Here is a 22,606-nt window from a genome sequence, read left to right as displayed (position 1 = left end):
TGAATGGAGTTTCCATGATTCACATCAATGATTTTTACATTAGCAAATCTTGGCAGAAAGGTGAGACTCCTGGCACAGAAAGGTTAAGTAATTCACTGGTCCTCCCTTCTTTCCTCTTTGCCATTACCTGAGCTGAGTGGAGTGCTGACACTTGTTGGTGCATGACTGACTCTGGGTGTTTTGCAATCTATATTCCTGTAGTAGTTCTCTTGCTCGTAGGGGATACTCGACAAATCCTGAATATCCGCCACCGACCTGACGTAACGAAAGATGTTCTGACAGTTAGAATAGCCACTTGTTGCACTTGTGAATCACTAAATTCTGCTAATTTCAGGTTCTTTAAATTTTAATTTTGTTCAATCTTATCTAGTTTTCCAGAAGGAAGAGAGACATTCCCTTTGAAATCTTCCCACAGAATTCTTGGAAGGCTAAAGATCACCATCTTCAATACTCTTACAGAGAGAAAAGATTATTTACTTTCCCTTCCTTTACAGGATTTCTTAGTTGTAGTAATTCTCCTATAAAAGCAATCTCAGGAAACTGCCTCCAGAAAGGGCAAGAACTTCAACTGTGAACCACTAGGTAGAAAACTCTCTCTAAAGCCAAGGGAAGACATCAAAATTTAACAAAAATTAATGATCCATTAATTAAAACTAAATGCATATCTTAGGAGCCTTTAAAAGAATTACTGAAACTGCTATAGAACTGCACAGGCAGTGATGTCCACTCAAGTTACAAAAATTCTTAAGTGGCTGCAGGACTGGGATTATATTAAGCAAACCAACACGTTCTGCAGATATACCCCGGATGAAATGAACAGACATCTACTGTTACCAATTCAGTAATTTCGATGCAAATCTCCATTACCTGTAAAAAGAACCTAACTTTACTAGTAAAGTCATAAACATATTTTGCAAATTTTTCTTGAGAATCAAAATCACAGGACTGTTTTTGTAATAAAATTTAGCTACATACTGATGATTTGCTCTTTAACGTAACTTTATTTCTTCTGTGTAATATGGACAGAAGAAACAAGGAATCATAACGCTTCCAACATGAAGAAGCACACCCAAATTACACAAAGTTAACTACTTACAAATAAGAAAATATTTCAAGCTAAGGAAAACTGTATGTGATAACTCTTTTATACCCAGCTCCCAACTTATCACGAGAAACTATTCTTTCAATACTTCAGATAGTTTTCGCTCTCCCAGCTTTGGTCTGTCACATCTTCCTGTTTTGGATCAACACAAAACTTTTACAATGATAATGACCAACTTGCTGAAGTTTTGGTATAAAAAGGTCTGTGGCTCTTACGCATCTTTTACTTTGGATTCTTCCTGTGGCTCCCATAGGATCATTTCTCGTGCTGCTTCAACACTGGGATGAGAGAATAAAGGTCACAACCATTGATCCTCCCAGAAAATTATGAAAAGAAATACATTTAGTTTCCTCTCTCTTAAAAAGTTTAAAGGACTACCTGCTCTCTGAAGTAGACTGCAGCTTATAAAAACTTTTTTTGCTTAAAACCTTAGAAGACAGAGGGAGCTCTAGGAGAAAAACGCCATTTTAAGCACATTATGGATTTGTATCCGGTAAGGAGAAAACTTCTGACATACAGAGTTTCAAAACAGAACTGAAAGTTAATGAAAAATCTATGAATATACATCGCTACATTGTTTTATCATCCTTTTATTGGCCTGTTTGTAAGCTATTCTCTCAAACTGTAACAACCCCACTGAAAAAGAAATGGGATTAGTCAGATGCTCAGAGAGCAACAGTCCTCTCTGTACTGCTGGCAAAAGCTCAATTCCCAAGTGAAGGGAACAACCAAAACCATTACCTTTTACCTTAAGGCCAAGTATTTACACGCTTGCTGCCTACCTTTGACAGTTAGTAACTCCATTCCTCCAGCAGAGGGGTGACAGTACAACACTGACAGACAGTAAAAGCAGTTCTCACTCCCACGCTCGGAGAAAGTGAGCAGCTGCTAACTCTGGAGGAACACAAGGAAAGCTGAGCTACAGGGAGGCTAGGCTAGTCTGAAAACCACTGCTGAAAGACCTTCAGGGTGAGGACTGTTTCTGTTTAAGTGAAAGTACCCTTTGCACCATGAGGTGGTGATTCTGGCCAACATTTCTGCATACTAGTAGAATATAAAATTCACAAAAATACTGGATATAAACACCTCACGTTTGACAGATGAGACTGCAAGTCTCCACGCATGGGCTAATGTTATCTGCAGGCAAGATACAGTGAGCATCAGATTGTTCCCACAGGAGGGGAAAAAGCATCATCTTCATGCTACTTGAGCTCCAAAACCAAAGCACAACAAAATTAACACAGATGACTGAAGCCTTAATTTGAATTATATTTGCTCTGTTTAAGACTGTAGTTTATCAGTGTAAAAGGAACTACAATATATACATGACTTATTTTCCTATTTTAGCTCCCTCATTAAGCAAAAAAAAAAAACCCACACCAAACTGAACACTGTAAAAGACAAAACCCCATAAGACTTGTCAAAGTCCCAGTATTTTCTTAGCACCAAACTATGATATGTAGATAGTAATTAAAAAACACCACTGGCATCTTATTTGAATATTAGATATATAAGCAGAATTAATAAACAGAGCACACTTTATAACCGAATTTATGCTTGAAGTAACAATGAAAATAAGTCTGTCTACCTGGCTACAGGCATATGGCTAAGCTGATTCACTCCTAGCATGTTACTGCCAGAGTTCTGCGCCGCTGTGCTGCAGAATAGTATTTTTCCTCCTGAATACAAATAATAAACATTCCCCATTATTGGGTTTTGCAAGTACAAAAGAAAGCAACACAACTCATTGAACAGGAAATTGCAACTTTATTAAATTTTTTAGTTCTTGTGACCTTTGCTGTTGTCAAGAGACAAATGTTTTAAAGATGCATTTTCATAAAAATACCACAGCTGCCAGACAGTCAACCTCTGAAGCACTGGGGAATATAGCAACATTTACAAATTTGAGCTAAGAGAGGCAACAGACTAGAGAAACAACGATGAACCTTCCATTATTCTGCACACACACAGTATCAGCTCTTACAGTTTTCAAGCTCAAGATCCTCCTAGCAATAAGAATATTAATGTGTAAATACAACTCTAATTCAGTTACCAGCACCACAGCAAGTTGCATAAAAAGATTAAACTTAGCCCTAGGACAAAAACAAAAAGGTTGCAAACAAGTTTTGTTTTGTTTGGGTTTTTTGGTTTTTTTTTCCTAAAACACAGTAAGTACATAATCATTGCACTCAACAACATTTCAGTGACTGCAATGCCACAACTTCATCTTCCAAAATCCTGGGTGTCCTGAAATCTCACTAAAAAATAATGAGGAATAAGAGACTAAGTGACCCTGAAGAATCAAGCTCCAGCCTTCTGATGGGAGTGCTGCTGACAAAAATGTAAGTGCAGCAAGACTCTGTCTCCCTGACTCAAAAGTACCTACAAAAGAAAGAGCACATTTACCTGAAACCTGAGTACCTGATCCTACATCTTCAGGTAACTGTTTCTGTAAAAATCCTTCACAAGCATCTTCTAATTTGCCCTCAGCACCTGAGGTCTGAAACAGGGGGGACAAGAAAGTGAATTCAATTTCTCACAGCCAAGCTGTGAAGGGTAGGACAACTCTCACAGGATGGTGTTCACAATAATCAGAATGGAGAGACAAACTTTTCAAGAGTTTATCAGCAAACAGCATAGACTGGATTTAATAGTCCATACAATAGTTTCAAACCCTCAATAAATGAATGAAGATTGTTTCAAGACTACTGAGCACTATAATTGATAGAGCTGTGAAGGAAAGGCTGAGACTATCAACTGTCTAAAACTTTTCTCAGTCACAGATTATATAATTTCCTAGTGAACAAATTAAAAAAACCCATGCCCCTGGTGTTTTGGGAGTCTGGGTGACTGTGGGGTTTTAGTTATTTGGTTTTTTTTTTTTTAAATTTCATTGTTTGGTTTTTTGGTGGTTTGGGGGGTGGAGGAGTGTGTTTTAAAGGAACAGGGTTAGAATTGTCTTACTTTTAGATAAATATTTGTAGGTATTTTTTGAAAAGAAAAGAACCTGTCATTCTCCCATTTTCTACAGCTCTTCTTCAAATCAAATGGGAGCATAATAAAACCACGTTGTGTAACTTATGTCCAAAGTTCTTGACACAAACTTCATTCCTGTCTTTACTGTTACTTTTACCTCTAGTTCCGAACTTTGCTGATTAGAAGGAAGGAAATAATCAGGATCAGGAGTCAAGAATTCTTTAGACACATCAGGAGATGAATTAAGGGAACAACGTAATTCCCTTGAATGCCCCTGTGAAAGACATCATAATTTAAGATTCTTTCTCCACTCTGTATTAAAGAATATACATTTTAGTCAATAATGTTAAACAATACTGCATCAAATTGAAATTGTGTTTAAAGTGATCACTGAGTAGGTAGGTAGGCTGAGTTTCAACCTACCTCCTGCTCCTTTCACTACCTTCATGGTTTATAGAACCAATTAAAAAAAGGCAGGGGGGGAGGGAAGATGGTGGATTGTTAGTCAGAGGATAACTGAAAAGATCAGCTGTCTTGGTAGTTCAGTATGCAACCAGGCTAAACTGTTTTACAGATAACTAGCTGCAACTAGGTTTCTTGGATTACTGTACATACTCTAGAGAGATTCTCAACTTGTGGAGGAAGGACTGAATTCTTATGAGTGGCTATTCCAGACTCTGCTTGTTCATCTTGTGATGGCGACTGGCAACTTCTCCCTAGGAAGTCAGAATGGAACAAAATTATTAAGCGAAAAATGATATGAAATGATCTGAACCACTGATGGAATACCAATGAGAGTAGACACTAAAACTACATTGTCTGTCAGGAACATGGAGAAAATGACATTTAAATGCTCATATCGTTAATCTAGGCATGTAAAGCTTTCCTTTTATCCATAACTATTACAAAAGCACTACCCACCATGCTGCTACAGAAAAAGCATGTCTCTAGTCCAGTTGAAGGAAATAAAGTGTGAAAGCATTTGAAAGCTTTGGGTCTCCCATGCTGATATAGGGTAATCAATGATGATGAAGGGTCTCCAAGCTCACTGGACATTACCTCCACCTATTAACATGTAATACTCATCTTAGTCTATTATTTATGTTCACCAACGACTGAATGATTGACCTGCTTTGGGGGCAAGAGTCTGGAAAAGAAAATTGACAATTATTGTAACAAAATCACAGAAGCTGAAATCTGCTGGGAGATGGAGAGAGACAAAAAGAGAAGAAATTATTTTTTTGTTTTTAACCTTACCTCCAGAACTTCTGAAGGCAGACTCTGGATCACTCTCCTCAGGTTCAGATCTATCTTCACTGCCCAGATCCCAAGGCTCAACACTATCACCTGTCTGCCACCTATATCCTTGTTGGTCTTGACTTTCTTGGGCTCTAACAGTGACATGTTGAAAGGCTTCCTTCACACTCTCTGCTTCACTTTCAGATGTACATTCACTGGCTGGATATGGAGGGCCGAGTTCTAGTTGTCCTGAGGCCACTCTTCTGGCCATTTGCTTTACTTCAGCTACACAAAAAGAACAAAGTTACCAGTTCACACAACAGAGTCTGGACCTTCAAAGCATTCCCTGTATTTCATTGTGTCTGCAGACTTGGAAATGCTCAAGTTATAGCCTTGTCCTGGTTTTGGCTGGGATAGAGTTAATTTTCTTCCTTTATGATAGAAAGAGCTAAACACTTCCTTCTCTTTTAAGGAAAGCTTAAAACCTGCATAAATGGATGTGGACAAGTCTTTAACAATTGTTGTTAGTTTGCATTCTCTATTATTCATACCTGCACTGCCATCCACTGGCCATTGCTATACCACCCTTTCTAAATTCATACACTGGCCCTCCCTTACATCCTCCTAAACAGGGCTAGAAATTCCTTGTCCTTTAGAATCAAACCGTCTTAATGTGGTTGTGATTATTTTATGCCCTGAACGTGCAAGACACAGGATCCTACTCATATGGTTTTCATACAAGAACAGCCTAATAGAGCTTCAGCAATTAAGGCACACAGACCTTCCTTAAGTAAGAAAATGTGTTAAGTTTTAATGCACTGCAGTAAGACCTGCTAACATCGATGCCACGTTAACACTGATTTACTTACTCCTCCATTCTGATTGCATCATCCTTCTCTCCTCACTTATTTCTGTACTGTAAATTTCAGATCTTGATTTTGGATAGCACCTATAATAAATTGTTAAATGCATCAAACTCTGTTAATGCACAAGCATATTTTGTTACGTATTCCCCAGTCACTAAAAGATGAGAGGTTGTTTTAATGTTAATTAAAAGGCTGAGATGTTCCAAGAACCCAACAGAAATAGCAGATTGAGCCGTCAGAAACTTAGAAAGCACAGACACTTATTTAGGTCTATCGTAGATTAACCAGACAAGCTGTACATAAAAATCTAGATTCAAAAGCTGTCAACTGCCTTCATCTTATGTATCTATATAAACACTAACAGACAATGAATGCTATGTAGATGTGTTTTTATTCAGGTCAGTAAGGTGATCAGCGGACAACTGAAAACATTCTGAGCTTCAGACTCTGGTAACAGCAATCCTACCACCAACTCAATTCCAATGTATAGTTCACTGACTTGACCATGTAAACACACATCAGCATCTGGCATATTTATCTTTTGACCAAGTATGTCCTGTACCAACAGGGCTTACTGCTCCAACTGGGTCATGAATCAACTTAAAAACTGCAACTGTCTTCCTGAAGGAAAACCCAAACACTGAAGGAGGTGCCTGTCCCCATCTTTCCAAATAATAAGATACATTAATTTGCACAAGTTTTGCCAGGTACTTTTAGCATGTGCTTTCCATCCATACTTAGAAATACAAAGGGATAACATTAAAAAGCACAGCAAATATAACTAAGTAACATATGCTCTGCTGTCACTGGGTTTAGCCAGACTGTTCTACTCCCACAGCCCCTAACACAGGTCCTAGTCCTACCCTACAAAAGTCAAAGTATTTCTACTGAGAATTGAACGAGGCTGTGCAGAGGGAGGAGAACCACCCTTACTAGCAACTTACTATGTTGTTCTTCTTAGGCACTGTTACAGTTTTGGACTACTGACCTCCATCAAAGAAGCATTTGGAATCTATCTTTAAAAGTAACTGCCCTGTCGCAGCAGTTACCCTGTCAGCTCTGCAGCTGACAATGACTCACAGTACTGTCCTAACTGGACAGATAGCTTTTGGCTTACTGAAAAAAACATTTAATGCCATTGTTGATCCTGGATGTGTCTACTTTTGACAGTGGCTGTATCAAGATGAATCTGCTAGCATTAACTCTTCTGTGAATATGATCAAAACTCACCACCTCTTGTCTTCACTTCCACTTGCTGCAGAATGTGAATCACCTCCTCTCTGACACCGCAAGTTGAACTTTTCTTTGCATCTTACAGATACACGTGGGAGCAAATGCTGAAATAAATCCAACAAGCCATGATTCAGCACACATTGGGCATCCTGGTAATTACTGGTTAAGCTGTCTATGAGATATACTAAGAACTGGACTGTGCAAACTTTATTCCCTAGCTTATATTTTAGTACCACTGCTCATGAGAAAGGATGACAACTCCAGGCCTTAGCCTAGTAAAAACTCTGCCCTGGATTTATAGCAGGTTTCATATGTACACAGGCAAACTAACATGTAGTTCCCAGGGGAATGAGTTGATCTAAAGGACTCAAGATTATTCCTACAGCAGATACGTACATGAATTTCTCTCTTCCTCTTTGGGCTAAGCATGTCAACTGCTTATATTTAATAATGAAAATGATCCAGAAGCCCTTAGTAATGACAGTTTAGACCTCCATAACTAAGTATACAAAGAAAAATCTTTCTCCACTTGCCATTTGCCCGGACATTTTAGTACAGGATTTTATTCCCTCCTGAGCAACTGGACTAGTATTTTGCTGGGCGGGGGTGTGGGGAGAAAGAAGAAATAATACTATTGCTCTGCTGATATGACTATTTTCATTCCTATATATAATGCATATGGTATATGCATATATTTTAGAAGACAGATTCATCCCTCCTCTTGGACACTATCCTTAACTATGTCTCTACCTGCAAAGGAATACAGAAGCGATAAACACAGCCACCCTGCTCAACACTTCACCTCATGGTCTAGGCTCATTTGATCATCCAGGCTTTTCATCACACTGAAGCTGAGACCACGATGGTTGTTTTCATTCTTACTCTTATTCATCTCATAAAAGCACTTCCATTTTTCCTTTTGAATTGCCTCCATTTCCTTTGCTGTCTTTGAAATAGCTTGGAAACTGCCTCCATCCAATGCTCCTTGTGCCTGACACATCATCAGTGGTGGTATATAGTCACTTGATGGTGGACCTACAGCCTTCCATAAAAAGGTATTAACTCCAGAAGAAGGGTTATTGATATTTTGGAAAGTATCATCAGATCTGTTCCAGGGTCTTTCTTGAAAAATTTGCTGAGAAAGCTGATTCATTCTGATTTCTTGGACCAGCTTCTTTTGCTTTTCAGTGGCCTCTAATTTGTCCAGTTTCTCCTCTGTTCTGCACAGGGAATCTGCTGCCTGCTGCAACATGCTTTGAACAATCTTTAAATTAAGGACACATTTGCTGATGTGCTGCTCATATCGGGATAGACTACTCATTCTTCTCCCAGCATCTCCTCTCACCTGTGCCAGCATGCATAGGTCAGAGTTCTCACTCATACTCTCCTCTTCTGTGGCATACCCTGCACCTGATTCTGAAAAGCAACCTTCCTCATAAACTGGCTTTTCCTCACAGTGCACTCCAGGGGATGCATAAAGGTCTCTGAGGGTAGCCTTATCTTCTTCCTTTTGCTGCCTTTTTTCATCCTTTAGGGTTTGACCTAATCCAGCTCCTTCTTCCAGGAAGGCTTCATGAAGTTCTGGATAGCTGGCAAAGATTTCATTGATTTCAAAGCTACAGAGGCTGTCATTCACATCACTGACACTGAGGGTGTCCTGGAGTTCAGAAGCTGCATCGTGATTTTCGTCCTGTGCAACTGGCTTTAGACTAGCTGATGCCTCTTGATCCACTAAAGCACTATTCTCAGGAAAATGATGGTATCTTGGGGCAGCAGAGTTGTCTGAAAAATTTCATTTTAAGTGTTAGGCCATTTCTCCCGATGTCCAAACACACTGCTTACGTATATTTAGGAGTTAATATCCTTTAGAGATTACACGAACAGCATATAACACCTCTGCTGAAAACAGTGTCCCTGAGCTTCAAATATTAACCAGTCTTGAGTTTACAGGTGACAACTAGGGTGGTAGCTAGAATCCAAAGCTAACTGCTTTCTATTTTCAAACTATGTCATAAAATCCATAAGTGCTCACATTTTAATTATTTCGATTAGACCTTTATGGACTGAGGAACATGCTAAGTGAAGGACACATGACATCTTGCTAGAAAAAACTCACCAGCCCCAGTTATCTCTTTTCCCTGCAATTCCGTTGTCGTCTTCTGGTAGCTAAAAGCTGATGCCAAACAGATGTTCACATCTGCAAAAACAGTGGGCCTTTGTGCTTTTGCCAGTTCATCACTGTGAGCAGTTTGAGACTTAGTTAAGTCCTGTAATACAAAAAAGGAATAAAAGACAACTAGATTTGACAATTCAATGTCTCTACCTTCTCTTTTAAGGTGCTCTGACTCCCTAATCAAAAAAGGATACTCAATGTTCAGACTGCACACAAAAAAGCCTCCCACCTAGATTTAAGCAAAACAAGTTGAATCTGAACAGACACAAAATTCTTCCATTTTAAATATGTCAAAGTCTACAATCCTGGAAGTCACCTTTAAGTCATTTTTCAATATATATTGAATATCCTGAAGTTTCATAGAGCGGTTCTTCTGTTTAGGCTCCAGTCCTGACTTTACGATACTGTAATAGGGCATAGGAAGTCTGACATCTGCTTCTAACTGTTGCCCTGAAACTATGAGCTTTTTAATAACTGAGTCTTCAAGCCCTTTCCAGGGAGGGGTCTCTGCAAGACATAAATACAGACTTTATGTCACAAGCTGTATATCAGTGTTAATGAAAAGAAAGAAAAAAAGATAAAAGAAGCAGAGATAGTGAAGCATTACTGTCTGCACATTCCCTAATTTACAACTACTGTCACGAACCAAACAAGCACTCAATCCAGTCTGACATCTCTTCCCTATCTTACTTCAACAGTGGATGCTTTAAAAGACGCTGACAGCAATCCCTACAGGACAGTTACACTGTAACCCACACTCTGACTTCCTCATTACCAACTAGCTAATAGAGGGTTTAAATTTTACAGTAATTGTTTATCCTATTTCAGTGTCAAAAGAGTCAAAGTCAATACATAACATACATCACACATTATCTGTAATAAAAACAACAATACAGTATCTGTGAGTTATGGTAGCGACCAAAAAGATGAAAGCTGCACAGGCTCAGTTTGCAAAGAGTTAACAGAACGTTTTGCTGCCCTTGTATGAAGGACAAACAGCAAAAAAACACCACACACAAAATTGTACCTCTCTAACAGCAAGCATTAATCTCATCTTTAGTTATGCAATTTTAAGTCTTCTGATTACATTTTACAAAAATTTCCAGCAGTCTTTGCTGTTGTCATTAACATTTGGCTTTTTGCCTGGAGTGTTCCTCTTCCAAGTTAACTTTGTATGAGCCATCACAGCAAGGTTTCATCCACACTCAGGGGAATTAAACAGACATTCGGGGGCTGACAGTCTGCATTTAAAACATTCAGTGGGCTACTCTACTGACAAAAGCCTAAACCTACAGATATACCTGTCAAGGCCTCCTGCACTACTGTACAGAAGCTATAAACATCAGATTTGACCGTGACAACTTTTTCAAGGATTACTTCAGGAGAGCACCACTTATACAGCTGGACTGGGACAGGAATACGTGTCAGATCACTGTGTTCACCGCCATCTTTGCTGTATAAAGGGGAAAAAAAGTTTCAAATTGGCATATGCAGCAACTTCAACTAGAAAGTATACCTTTTGGAATTAAGCACCTGAGCTTGGTATATCTTCTTTAATTTAAATACCTATAAAGTCCAGAGTAGACCTGCAAATAAAAATATTTTCACACCAACAAATGTATTTTGGCACATTACAGTAAAGACATTTTGGTGAAAGTAACACCTCCTTTAAAAAAATATACACTCAGAAAGAAATTAGAGAAAGATGAAAATTTCCCAATGTGAATTTTATAAACAACCCTTTAGTTCTGGCCAGTGTTGTCTGACCACGGACAAAATACAAGAAGGTGCCACCTAGCCTGTCAGCATTTATTTTGCAATATATACATATGTCTAGAAGATAACTTCCTCCTCACATTTAACTATAGGGTTTTTTGTTAATCATTTCACAGTAAGCTGTATCTGTAGGTCTAAGAAACAGCTAAGATTTATTAACAAATTGTGTTTGCAAGCAGGTTAGAAAGTACCTTTGCTCTTTTTAGGACATGACCATTGGCAAATTTTTGTTTATTACCAATTTTACTCTCTTTCTTTACAGTCTAACCAGCCATTTACTTCCTTTCTAATCAGACTGCACTACAGTAAATAAGTAAAAAAAAAAGTATATAAGTAATAATTTACCCAGATGCAATGAATGATGTCCCTCATAAAAGAAATACTCTTTTTCTTACTGGTGGCACTTAATTACTACCGGTTCAATGAGATGCAGAATCTTCAACCATTTTAGGTAAGCCTTCATAAGCACAAGTTCAGTATAACAACAGGAGACTTAAATTATTTCTAGCCCAGCAGCAGAATTAATGACTCGAAGAATTTAATCTCTGTTCTGTAAGATTAGGTTCTATTTCTCTACGATGGTATTTTTATACTCCAGTAAAGAGCTGCTTCTCTTAGTAGCTCCTATTTGCAGATACTTATAACATAGAAACTAAGTCCACCTGAAACCTGCCGTACTGCCTGTAGCAAAGTTAACGTACCTGAGCAGTAATAATTTGGACATTTTACTCCCGTAACTCTGTTGCCTGACTCAGAGGCAGGAGTCCCTAGCCATCAAGAGAAGCACTTCAGCAGAATTTAGCACTACATTTGACTTTCTTTGTGTTTGTCCCTTTCACAGAAAGAGTGAGGAAGTTCTTTACCTCTCTATCATGTATTCCAAGTTGCATAGCTTTGCCTCACCAGAAGCAACAATTTGAATAGCATAGGAGGTCACTGCACGGTGGATAAATCCACGGGAGTGTAAGAACCGCAAAGCATCGTTAATTTGAAGCAGCACATGCAAAATTGTCTCCATGTGCAGCACTGGGAATTCTGTACGCTGAAAAAAGACAAAAATACCAAATTTGCATTGCAGGTCTTTTAAAGCTTGATGTAGTGAAAATCTACCATGGTACAGAAGGCATCAAAGAAAGCAAATGTGAAACATACTGTAATAAGTCAGACAAACTGCACTTGCTAAATAATGTTTGTTCTCAATACCAAACCAACTAATATCTTAAACAGTAATTAAGAAAATACATTGACTATGCCAAAATTCACTCTGAAGCATAATCAACCCTTAGAATTTCTTGCCTTTGACTGCAATTTCTCCAGTAACTTCGATGTCTGCTTTCAGACAGAATAGTGACAAAAATAAAATATAGATCAGTTAAAAAAAAAAAAAGAAAAAAATACAAAGAACTGCAACTGACTTTGACTTCAAGCCTTCATTTTTACACACAGGCAGTTTGCAATGTAATACATGTAAATATTCAAGGGCAAAAGCTGGTCTTGCCACATTTGCAGTATACAACCACATGCAAAAGATTAAAAGTTCGACTGAATTTAACAGCAGCCATTTTAAGACTGATACAAAACAAGAAAATCAGTGCAACTGCACCTAAACATTAACTGAAACATTTGCCAGTTACAAACTTTACCAGCTTACACAGAGTATCTGATACTGTGGAATGAAACAGAAACCCCAGATACGCAGACTGATCATTTTGTCATCTTGTTCTTTGAGTAAAGATAGTAGATGTAGTTACTAAATTTCCTCTCAATTAATTACTATTTAAAAAACAAGTACTCCAAATTACCCTTTCATGAAGGATGCTGTACAGAGAACCGAAGTTAACCCTTTCATATACTAAACGGGTTTTCTCCAAGTCACAAGACAGACAAACAGACATCAACTGTAGCAAATGTGGATGACGGAGTTTACTGCACAGGGAGAAGAAAAAAATTGTAAGTGAAATCTGAGATTAAAAGAGAGTCCTGGCCTTCTAGGTGTTTTTATCAACACAATGTGGATGCTTCTAACTTTTCATTAAAATACACAAAGTTTTAAAAGAACCATAGATTAGGAGGCATTTAGGAAATAGGGCTTACTGTTGCAACCTATAAGTAAGCCATCCAGGAAATGTGCAATGAAGCATTCATCTAGACATACAAGAAGAAAGTATTCTCTTCTCCTGTATTATCCACTGGGGAACAAATGAAGTGGGAAGGGACAGGAGAACATGAAACCTGTATTTCTCATTTGGAGTGAAAGTGCAACCACAGCCTAAGAGTCCTCCTGAGGTTAATCACACTTCCTCACATCACTACAGACACACAGACCCCAGGGGAACTCGTGACTACCGCATATTCTTTCTTACCTACTATGTTCCTGCTCTGCAATGAGAAGATCAGCTAAGCGTAGTTTACTACAGTTCTTATGGGGCTCAAAGCTGAGTTCCTTCACTGTAACTCTGCTGCCTCCCCACATTAAGCTACAAGAGAAGGAGAGGAATTTCTACGAGATGCTTTCTGCAGTATTTCTTTCCAGTTACGGGACTACTTACAAACAATTTTGTGATTCTGAAATGCTCTGGTGCTGCCTCCTACTGTTAGTGACATTACTTTGATGATCTTGGCAGTAGCATATACCCTTTCCAAATGGACAATAAATTCTCATCCTGTTAAAGATTGGATGTAGGGCAGGTTTGCTGTCCAAAGTCACTACACTTCCATGACCCAAGGTGAAGAAAAAGGACACTCTAAAACCCCTTTCACTAAAGGCCATCAGCCCACTGTGATATAAGCCAGAGCTTTGGGAAGATTAAATCACCAATTTGCCAATCCTCCGGATGCCTCTGAGACACAACTACTTGCTACACGATGTAAAAGATAAAAAAAGGCTCAGTCTGCTCTTGCAACTCTCATTTCACCATAGGTTTGAGCGAGTGGGTGGCAGACATACATATCCAGAGGCCTGAGGTCTGACCCAACAATTACAAGGACTAAACATCGAACAATGTAATCTCTACAACCCCAGCAACAGATTTCCCATCACAAAAGGAATCAGTACTGAAACATTGCCATCAATGAATAATCATGATTGGGTTAATACTGCTGGAAAGAGCAAGAGCAACCTACAAATATCAAGAGGGTCTAAAGGAGATATTAATCAGTGGATTGCAGAAAACAAGCTGCAAGCAGAAGGCAGTGGATGAACATAGAATAGACAACGAAAACTATCCAAAGCATCCAGTACAACAACTTGCTGCTTTATAGTACCAGATACACACTAAGAGGGGTTAAAATCCCTTTGACTTCACTCACTTTGTCATGATCATGTATGGTCCAACACGGTAAGAAAATGTTGGTTCATCATCTGCCTGAATGACATCTTTTTCACCAATAATAGGGACAGAAGCCAAGTACCCTAGATGCCCGCTGCCTGCAAGATAAAACTGAAACACCAGGGCATAACCAAAAGGAATATGCAACAGTTCCCAGGGTCTGTCACATCTGTCACAAACTCACTAAAAATTTGAGTGCAATCACTGCAATGGGAGCATCAGCCAAAGCATCAAAATAAAACGTTAAGGTATCTACGGCAAAAGCTTAACTTTCTAGTGAAGCTGAAATAGGAAAGCAGAAACATTCATCTAGAACTCCCACAAGTGACATTTAACAGGAGAGTTTCTGTTGTCTGTTCCAAAACAGCTTCCTCTGATAGGGCCTACTAATGACTAAAGGCCTGAATATTGGCACGTTCTACAGTTTTTTCCCCACCATTTCAGTAGGAATAAGAACACGCTAAAAATTAAAAATAACACAGGTAGGATAACCATTGTGAAGAATATGTGACTCTGAAAATCTGTACTAATACCATTAGAAAACCATTACCCATAGCATCTTACCTTCCCAAAGCCAAAGCTGTAAATGTTCTTGGCTACATTAGCTCCACCTTTTAGAAATCTGCCCAGAGGACTGTCAACATTTCTAAGCATCAAAAACATAAGCAGTAAGAGTAACTAATATGCCAAGGCTTTGAGTAAAATACAAAAAAGACAGAGAAAAAAATGCAGAAATTCTGCAAGAGCCATGTATTTTAAATGTTGCACTTGACTAGGTTCCACATAAAGTGCAATGCAGATGCTGAAGTTCCAAATTATTGTGCAACTCATTAAAACTTTTTAGATTCACTGTTAAGATACGTACGGGTTTAAAGCAAGATAGCCAGTTTAAACACGCATCCTGCATCACTTTTTCTACAAAAGTATGTATTTTTCCTAACACAATTCTGACATAAAAGCTCTTGAAACAGTTGGAAACACACCCCCAAAAGATTTGCAGTGACCTTAAAAGTCAACAAACTACTTTAAGTTACTGCTATTTTAATTCTATTAAAATTCAGTATTTCATATTGCTGATTTCAAGAGTATCTCCTAATATACAGACTTTTACAACTATCAACAACAGAAATAAACAGTATCATCATTCCTAACACACATTGTTTTTAAATCTGATACTGTCAAAAAGAAACAGGAACATGTTAATTTTAAGATAACAGAATATGGAATTTTAGAGTCCTTGTGGCTCAGTCCCTCAGTACTTGAGAATACGTTCTTACCCTTGAACAAGACCACCAAACCGAGATGGGCTGCAGACCAGCGCTTTTGATGAGCCAACCTTCCTGAATAGATCAGAGGGAAAATTTTGAATGGCAGCCTGCATGTGGAATGTACAACGCTGTATGAATTCCAGCATCTAGAGAGGAGGGTGAGGCGATAAACAATTTTAAAAAATTACTTCAGAACTGTAAGATACACCATTTTAAATTAATAGGTCATGGCTACAAAAAACAACCTCAAACTTGTTACTTGTGATATTTAAACAGTCATTTCAAGAAATGGATACATGGAAAAACTTCAAGAAAATCAATTACATGAAAATATAAGAGAACGCTTACTTCAAACACTAGCTGACTTTCAAGACATTCGCCCTGAAAACTGCAGTATCAGATTTCTTTTTAAGAGGAGCATTGTAGTAACAGGAAAGAGGAGTATTATGAGTTTTAAATCAGTATTGCAGTCATGAATAAGCCTTGAGATGGCATTTTGCTACCATGCTAGCAAAAATGACACATTTGCTGACACTGTTCATGCAGTGATATACATGTAAGTCACAGATATACACTTGAAAACTACTTCATGTTTACTCCTGAATTGCACATACATGCAAACAAACTACATACATCAATAATTGAAAACAAGGGCCTGCCATTCTCCTCACTGCACACTTACACCTGAAGGTCTAAACGAGGTAGACATGCCCCTGCACCTGAGCAAAATCTTAATTAATCAATCTGTATCATGAGGTCTTCAAAGTATCACTACTGACATTTGAAAATGTTAAATAGTTATCTAAAAGCCAAGAATTTCTCCCTGGAATGCTGGTTTCTTCACTTTAAGATGAAGATGTGAGCACACACCTAGCAAATATTCAACACATATTACACACATACCTGAGCACTGCTTTCTTTTCCAGCTGACATAGCCCAATGCTGTGGATTTTTTCCATCTTTATCATGTACTCTCAGATCACCTCCTTCATCCAACAACTTGCTAAGAATCCACTGATTTCCTGAGAATGCAGCTGCATGGACTGGGGTGCTTCCATCATAACAGCGACTGAAGAACATTAAAGCAGAAATGTTCCAGTCTACCCCTACTACACTCAACCAGCTGTGCCCCTGGGAAAAAAAGCGGCATACCTACAACGTTTATGTACTCCCAAACAACATACACCATGACATAAGGAAAATTAGGCACCTACTTACCTCTGAGGATCTTTAACTAAAATAGCAACGTGCATCTTAAGCATATCTTCATTTACACACAGTGAATACAGTGTATTACATTGACTAAAACCACTAAAAGATTAAACATTAGTTTCAATATAAGAATAAAAAATTATTTTTACACTTAACTGATTAGCATCTGAGCCATAATCCAACAGCACATCCACTATTTTACAAAGACCTAGCAATGCAGCAGTGAAGAGAGAAGTCTGGCCCATGGAATTTACAGTATCAACAAAAATACCTACAAGAAAACAAAGATTAGGAGACAAATGCTTGTTCCCCCCAAAACCAAATAACAGGCAATGATTCATTAACAGTGAAACTGACTGCCATATTCCTTCTGAAATACTGGAAATATGAAAACATAAGGAACTTAACAGAAATTGAAAAAAAGAGCAAAAACCTTCCTTGTAATATTCTATACACACCATGCACTGCTTGTCCACAATGTTTTCAAATAAAGGATGTGTAAGCATCAGGGGCAAAGTATTAACCTCGATGAGCACAGATACCACCAGAAGACTGCATTAATAAACAACTAAGCTCTTCTAAAGAAGTAATTAAGTTAGAAGAATATATTGTTGCTTTAGCCATTTTTCTTCAAAATAATTAATTCCATTCTGCATTCGAAAGAAAAAAGGGAGCCTAGAGCGAAATGGATTTGAAACCAGAACCGCGTTAGTGAACGCGGCCGCGCACAATGAAACTGATCTGCTCTTAGTACTTGCACAAAAAAAGGGCCACAAACCACTCAGCCCGTGTTCTCTCCCTCCCGACCCCGCAGGGCCGGGAACGGTCATCAATGGCGGGCGGCTCCTGCCCAAGCAGCACCGCCCGCCCGCTTCGCGCTCAGGAGAGAACACCTCGCTCCTCCTCGTGGCTTGTGGCGCTGTACAAGAAAGATCACTCTCCTCTAGTGACCAACTACAGAAATGATCCCTGAAAGTATAGTCCTAGCGCCACATGCCCCGCGCCGCCGGCCCCACCGCCACGCACCGCCCTCTACCACACGGATACCCCAACGCGCCGAACCACGGCAACCCACGACCACAGCCCCCGCGCTCCCGCCGAGCTGCCGCCGCCGCGGAAACACGGCCCGCGATCCACGGTCCCGCTGCACGACCCACGGAACAGCCAAGCGGGGCCGCAAGCGGGACGCGCCCCCTCATTTGCATCCGCTGTCTCAGACGCCCAATCACGCGCGCCGCTCCGCCTCCGCACCCCCGCCCTCAGGCCCCTGCCCCGCCTTCCATCTACGCTCGTACGCGTCCGCACAGCCACAGCCCCGCAAGCACAGCGCCCCGCACTGGGGCTACACCCACCCGAGCCCCGGCTGTTGTAGTATTCATCATACAAGAGACGACTGTCTCAGTCCCTGCTCCCTCGGCCCCAGGCCACCAGAGGAGCAGAGGCCCTGGCACTAACCCCAGGCAGTGCTGCTCGACGCTTGCCCAGTGCTCTGAAGGGAAATGCTGCTCCCGGGGCTGACCAGGCCCAATGCTTTCAGGCATGCTCTCGCGTATCAACGAGGGCAACCCCACAGAGCACCATCGGAACTGACACTATCCTTTATGTCTCGGGATCCAGCCTGAGCACCAAGGACTTCCACGCCACAGTCCACAGTAGAATACTGAGCGGTTTCTCCCAGGCCCAGGCCCCAGCAGGTTCCCTGGAGCCCTGGGATTCAACCTGATGTACCCCATCTCCCATGGCATTGCAAGGCATGAAGCAATCATCCACCACATCAAGGGGTTTCTCCCTAACCCCCATCAGACTCTGCTCAAAGCTTTACCGTGCTTCAGGTCTAGCCTGAGCGACGCAGACTCCCACACCATGGCATGAAAGGCACATCCCGAGCAGTTTCTCCCCAGGCCCTCATCACTCTCTGGTGAACACTGTTCACCAGAAACAACTCCACAGCACCTACCACGTCACCTTGCCCTGCACAACAGACGACTCGACAATACCTTTGCCTAACTTACACACACGGATACCAACAAAATTCCCAAGCATTTCGTTTCATTGAACCACTAACGCTACCCACTCAGACATTCAAACCTAAATCTGCCTCGCTGCTTGCCCCCTCCCCTGCCCTGCATGTGCAAGGCCCTCAAATCCACGGTGGTGCTAGAGTGAGGCACCACGCGCTTCCCTGTCGGGGACGCAGGAGGCAGCCGACAGCCACTACGCGTCGCGCCAGGACGTGGCGGCTGCCCGCAACCAGAAGCTCCTCCTCCCACAACAACTGCTCTTGATACCCACTCAAAAAAAAAAAAGCCACGAACCACTCAGCCCGTGTTCTCTCCCTCCCGACCCCGCAGGGCCGGGAACGGTCATCAATGGCGGGCGGCTCCTGCCCAAGCAGCACCGCCCGCCCGCTTCGCGCTCAGGAGAGAACACCTCGCTCCTCCTCGTGGCTTGTGGCGCTGTACAAGAAAGATCACTCTCCTCTAGTGACCAACTACAGAAATGATCCCTGAAAGTATAGTCCTAGCGCCACATGCCCCGCGCCGCCGGCCCCACCGCCACGCACCGCCCTCTACCACACGGATACCCCAACGCGCCGAACCACGGCAACCCACGACCACAGCCCCCGCGCTCCCGCCGAGCTGCCGCCGCCGCGGAAACACGGCCCGCGATCCACGGTCCCGCTGCGCGACCCACGGAACAGCCAAGCGGGGCCGCAAGCGGGACGCGCCCCCTCATTTGCATCCGCTGTCTCAGACGCCCAACCACGAGCGCAGCTCTCAGACAGGCAGGCGCGCCAACACCGCCCGCACGCCCTCTGGTGGCGGGCCCCGCGTCTCCGCACCAAGCCGCAGTGCCGCCCGACGGGGGCTTCGGGTGACGCTTCGGGAGCACTCCCCGGGGCGACTGTTGAAGCAGCCCAAGAAATCGCTCTCTGCGCGCCGTTCCCTCAAGGAACGGGCGCAGTCAGGGTCCTGGATGCCGTGGCACGAGCGTCGCAACGTCAACGGCGAGCACACTCGTCTCTGAGCGGGGGTGAAGCAGCCCCCGACGCCCCTCTCCCCCGCGCCGCTCGGCGACTCTGTGCTATGAGCGATCAGCTTCTGCCTAACCCCGCTCCAATACCAACGAGCAACACCCACGGCTCCAAAGCCGCACGGATTTCCACGGACAAAGTGACGTGACGGGAAGACAGCAGGTTCTCCCTGGCACAACACACTCTCACCCCGCCAGTACTAGAACACCTTTCCAGCACAGCACAATTCCGCAGCTCTGCCCAACTCAGACTGTGCTGTAGCACAAAATCTGTAAACTGCTCGGCCGCCACAAAGCAGCCCGAGATTGATACAAACTCCCCTCGTGGAAATTAAAAAACTGATCTGCTCTTAGTACTTGCACAAAAAAAGGGCCACAAACCACTCAGCCCGTGTTCTCTCCCTCCCGACCCCGCAGGGCCGGGAACGGTCATCAATGGCGAGCGGCTCCTGCCCAAGCAGCACCGCCCGCCCGCTTCGCGCTCAGGAGAGAACACCTCGCTCCTCCTCGTGGCTTGTGGCGCCGTACAAGAAAGATCACTCTCCTCTAGTGACCAACTACAGAAATGATCCCTGAAAGTATAGTCCTAGCGCCACATGCCCCGCGCCGCCGGCCCCACCGCCACGCACCGCCCTCTACCACACGGATACCCCAACGCGCCGAACCACGGCAACCCACGACCACAGCCCCCGCGCTCCCGCCGAGCTGCCGCCGCCGCGGAAACACGGCCCGCGATCCACGGTCCCGCTGCGCGACCCACGGAACAGCCAAGCGGGGCCGCAAGCGGGACGCGCCCCCTCATTTGCATCCGCTGTCTCAGACGCCCAATCACGCGCGCCGACACCGCCCCGATAGCGCAGCCCCCACCGCGCGGAAGTAGCCGCCTACAGCGGCCGGTACAGCGGCGCGGCAGCGGACTCTTCTCCGCGCACCAGGCCTCGGTAGCCGCCGGATTGCAGGTGCAGGCAGCCGTGCGCGCCTGGGAGCAGCATGTGCTGCTGCCGTTCTTAAGGGTATTGCAGGAAAACCTATTTACCTGCCTGCAATTAACAGTCATCTAGTCAAATTTCCTTCATCCAGGAAAAAAAGCACAACCTGCAAAGCTCCCTATTTTACACGTATTTTCTCTCTGTTGCTTTCTGTTGCAATACTTTACTGCTATCAGCTGCCATTCTGCTTTTTCAGTCACTAAGTTGGAAACAGACTTCTAGTTTTTAGTAGTAACAGTAAAAATGAAATAGAATCTCATAAAATATTAGTTTTTATTTACAAAATTCTCTCGTCCCCACATAGTTAAGAATCTAGGTATCAAAAATACCAGTATCTAAATCATACCTTAGGTATTTTGCAATCAGAATTAAAGTTAAAAACCCGTTTAAAGAGTATATTCCAAAAGCAGATTTCCAGAATGTTACAACACCTCAATCATTTCCTTACGAGCACCTTGCAACTAAAAGCTTAGTTTTCTTTTCAATTTACTTGTTTTCATGCAACATTTTTTGATTCAATAATTAGTGCCACTTACCAGAAAAGGCCAACTATAATTTATTTTGTAAATATATTTCACTCAGAAAACTGAATTGTAGACTGTATGCTGACTATTTTTTGCCACAAATAGGAGCATACAGGAAAATGTAAAACTTTTCTGCCAGTACTTGTCTAAACTTAGCTTTTACCTTTTTTCAGAAGTTTCTTCACTTTCACATAGTTTCCTTGCCTGACATACTCATGTAGTTGAGCTTCCAGGGAGTCACCTTTTAGACTTCCAAGCTGGACTGGGCAGGGAATTGGAAGAGGGAGAGCGTGAGCCATCTTCTTTCCTCAAAAGAACTAGGAAAAGGTGTGAAATCTAACAAAGCTGCAAAAACACCATAGCTCAAAGAACTTTTTTAACTTTAAAAACTTCAGTAGCTGACGCAATCATCTATAACTATTTCCTCCAGACGAATCCCAAGGTGGAAGGTGAACGTAACCTCCCTCACCCACAACACTGCCCTCTGAAAAAGGCCTCAAGAGACAGGCCAGTGAGGGACTCTCTTAGTGGGCAAGGCCTGGCCAAGGGGAAACATGGTACCGAAGAGGAAGAGGTGACCAGAGCATGACAGAAACACCCCGAAGCCTGTGTAGGCCTCTCTGAAGAGACGAAGGCAGCACAAAGCCAGCACCACCCCTAGATCAGCACTGCTCAGGCCCACCAGCCCTTTTGCTGCCCCTGCCCCGTTCCCACGACTAAAGCCCCCCGCTCCAGCCCCAAGCTGCTCGCACCCCCTCACCCGCCTCAGCGCCGGCGCCGCCCCAACGGCCGCGGCACGCGGTTACATCCCACCGCGCCTCGCGGCTCCACCTGGCGCGCATGCGCGGCCACCGCCTCCTCCCCTCCCGCCTCGTGCGCGGCCGGC

The 22,606-nt window shown here is 42.4% G+C and overlaps 1 protein-coding gene across 1 annotated transcript in view; it reads right to left on the bottom strand.

Moving 5' to 3' along the window:
• Positions 1–22,019, bottom strand: part of TEX14 (testis expressed 14, intercellular bridge forming factor) — a gene marked incomplete at its 5' end in the record, with an annotated part of 30,654 nt that extends 8,635 nt beyond the window's left edge. The window contains 22 exons of the mRNA XM_082008543.1: positions 128–255; positions 1,318–1,380; positions 2,691–2,781; positions 3,509–3,602; positions 4,185–4,352; positions 4,694–4,794; positions 5,336–5,602; positions 6,187–6,266; positions 7,417–7,520; positions 8,219–9,198; positions 9,533–9,683; positions 9,906–10,096; positions 10,891–11,042; positions 12,229–12,407; positions 13,168–13,291; positions 13,729–13,842; positions 14,675–14,805; positions 15,259–15,340; positions 15,972–16,108; positions 16,866–17,031; positions 17,331–17,445; positions 21,884–22,019. Coding sequence (XP_081864669.1) covers positions 128–255; positions 1,318–1,380; positions 2,691–2,781; positions 3,509–3,602; positions 4,185–4,352; positions 4,694–4,794; positions 5,336–5,602; positions 6,187–6,266; positions 7,417–7,520; positions 8,219–9,198; positions 9,533–9,683; positions 9,906–10,096; positions 10,891–11,042; positions 12,229–12,407; positions 13,168–13,291; positions 13,729–13,842; positions 14,675–14,805; positions 15,259–15,340; positions 15,972–16,108; positions 16,866–17,031; positions 17,331–17,445; positions 21,884–22,019 — 3,754 coding nt within the window. The remainder of the gene's footprint in view (positions 1–127; positions 256–1,317; positions 1,381–2,690; positions 2,782–3,508; positions 3,603–4,184; positions 4,353–4,693; positions 4,795–5,335; positions 5,603–6,186; positions 6,267–7,416; positions 7,521–8,218; positions 9,199–9,532; positions 9,684–9,905; positions 10,097–10,890; positions 11,043–12,228; positions 12,408–13,167; positions 13,292–13,728; positions 13,843–14,674; positions 14,806–15,258; positions 15,341–15,971; positions 16,109–16,865; positions 17,032–17,330; positions 17,446–21,883) is intronic.
• Between the last annotated feature and the right edge of the window lie 587 nt (positions 22,020–22,606).

The sequence above is a fragment of the Phaethon aethereus genome (genome assembly GCF_964289735.1).
Source record: "Phaethon aethereus genome assembly, chromosome: 19".
NCBI classification, from domain to species: Eukaryota; Metazoa; Chordata; class Aves; order Phaethontiformes; family Phaethontidae; genus Phaethon; species Phaethon aethereus.
Note: the sequence above shows the minus strand (reverse complement) of the source record. Positions and strands in the feature narration are given on the sequence as shown.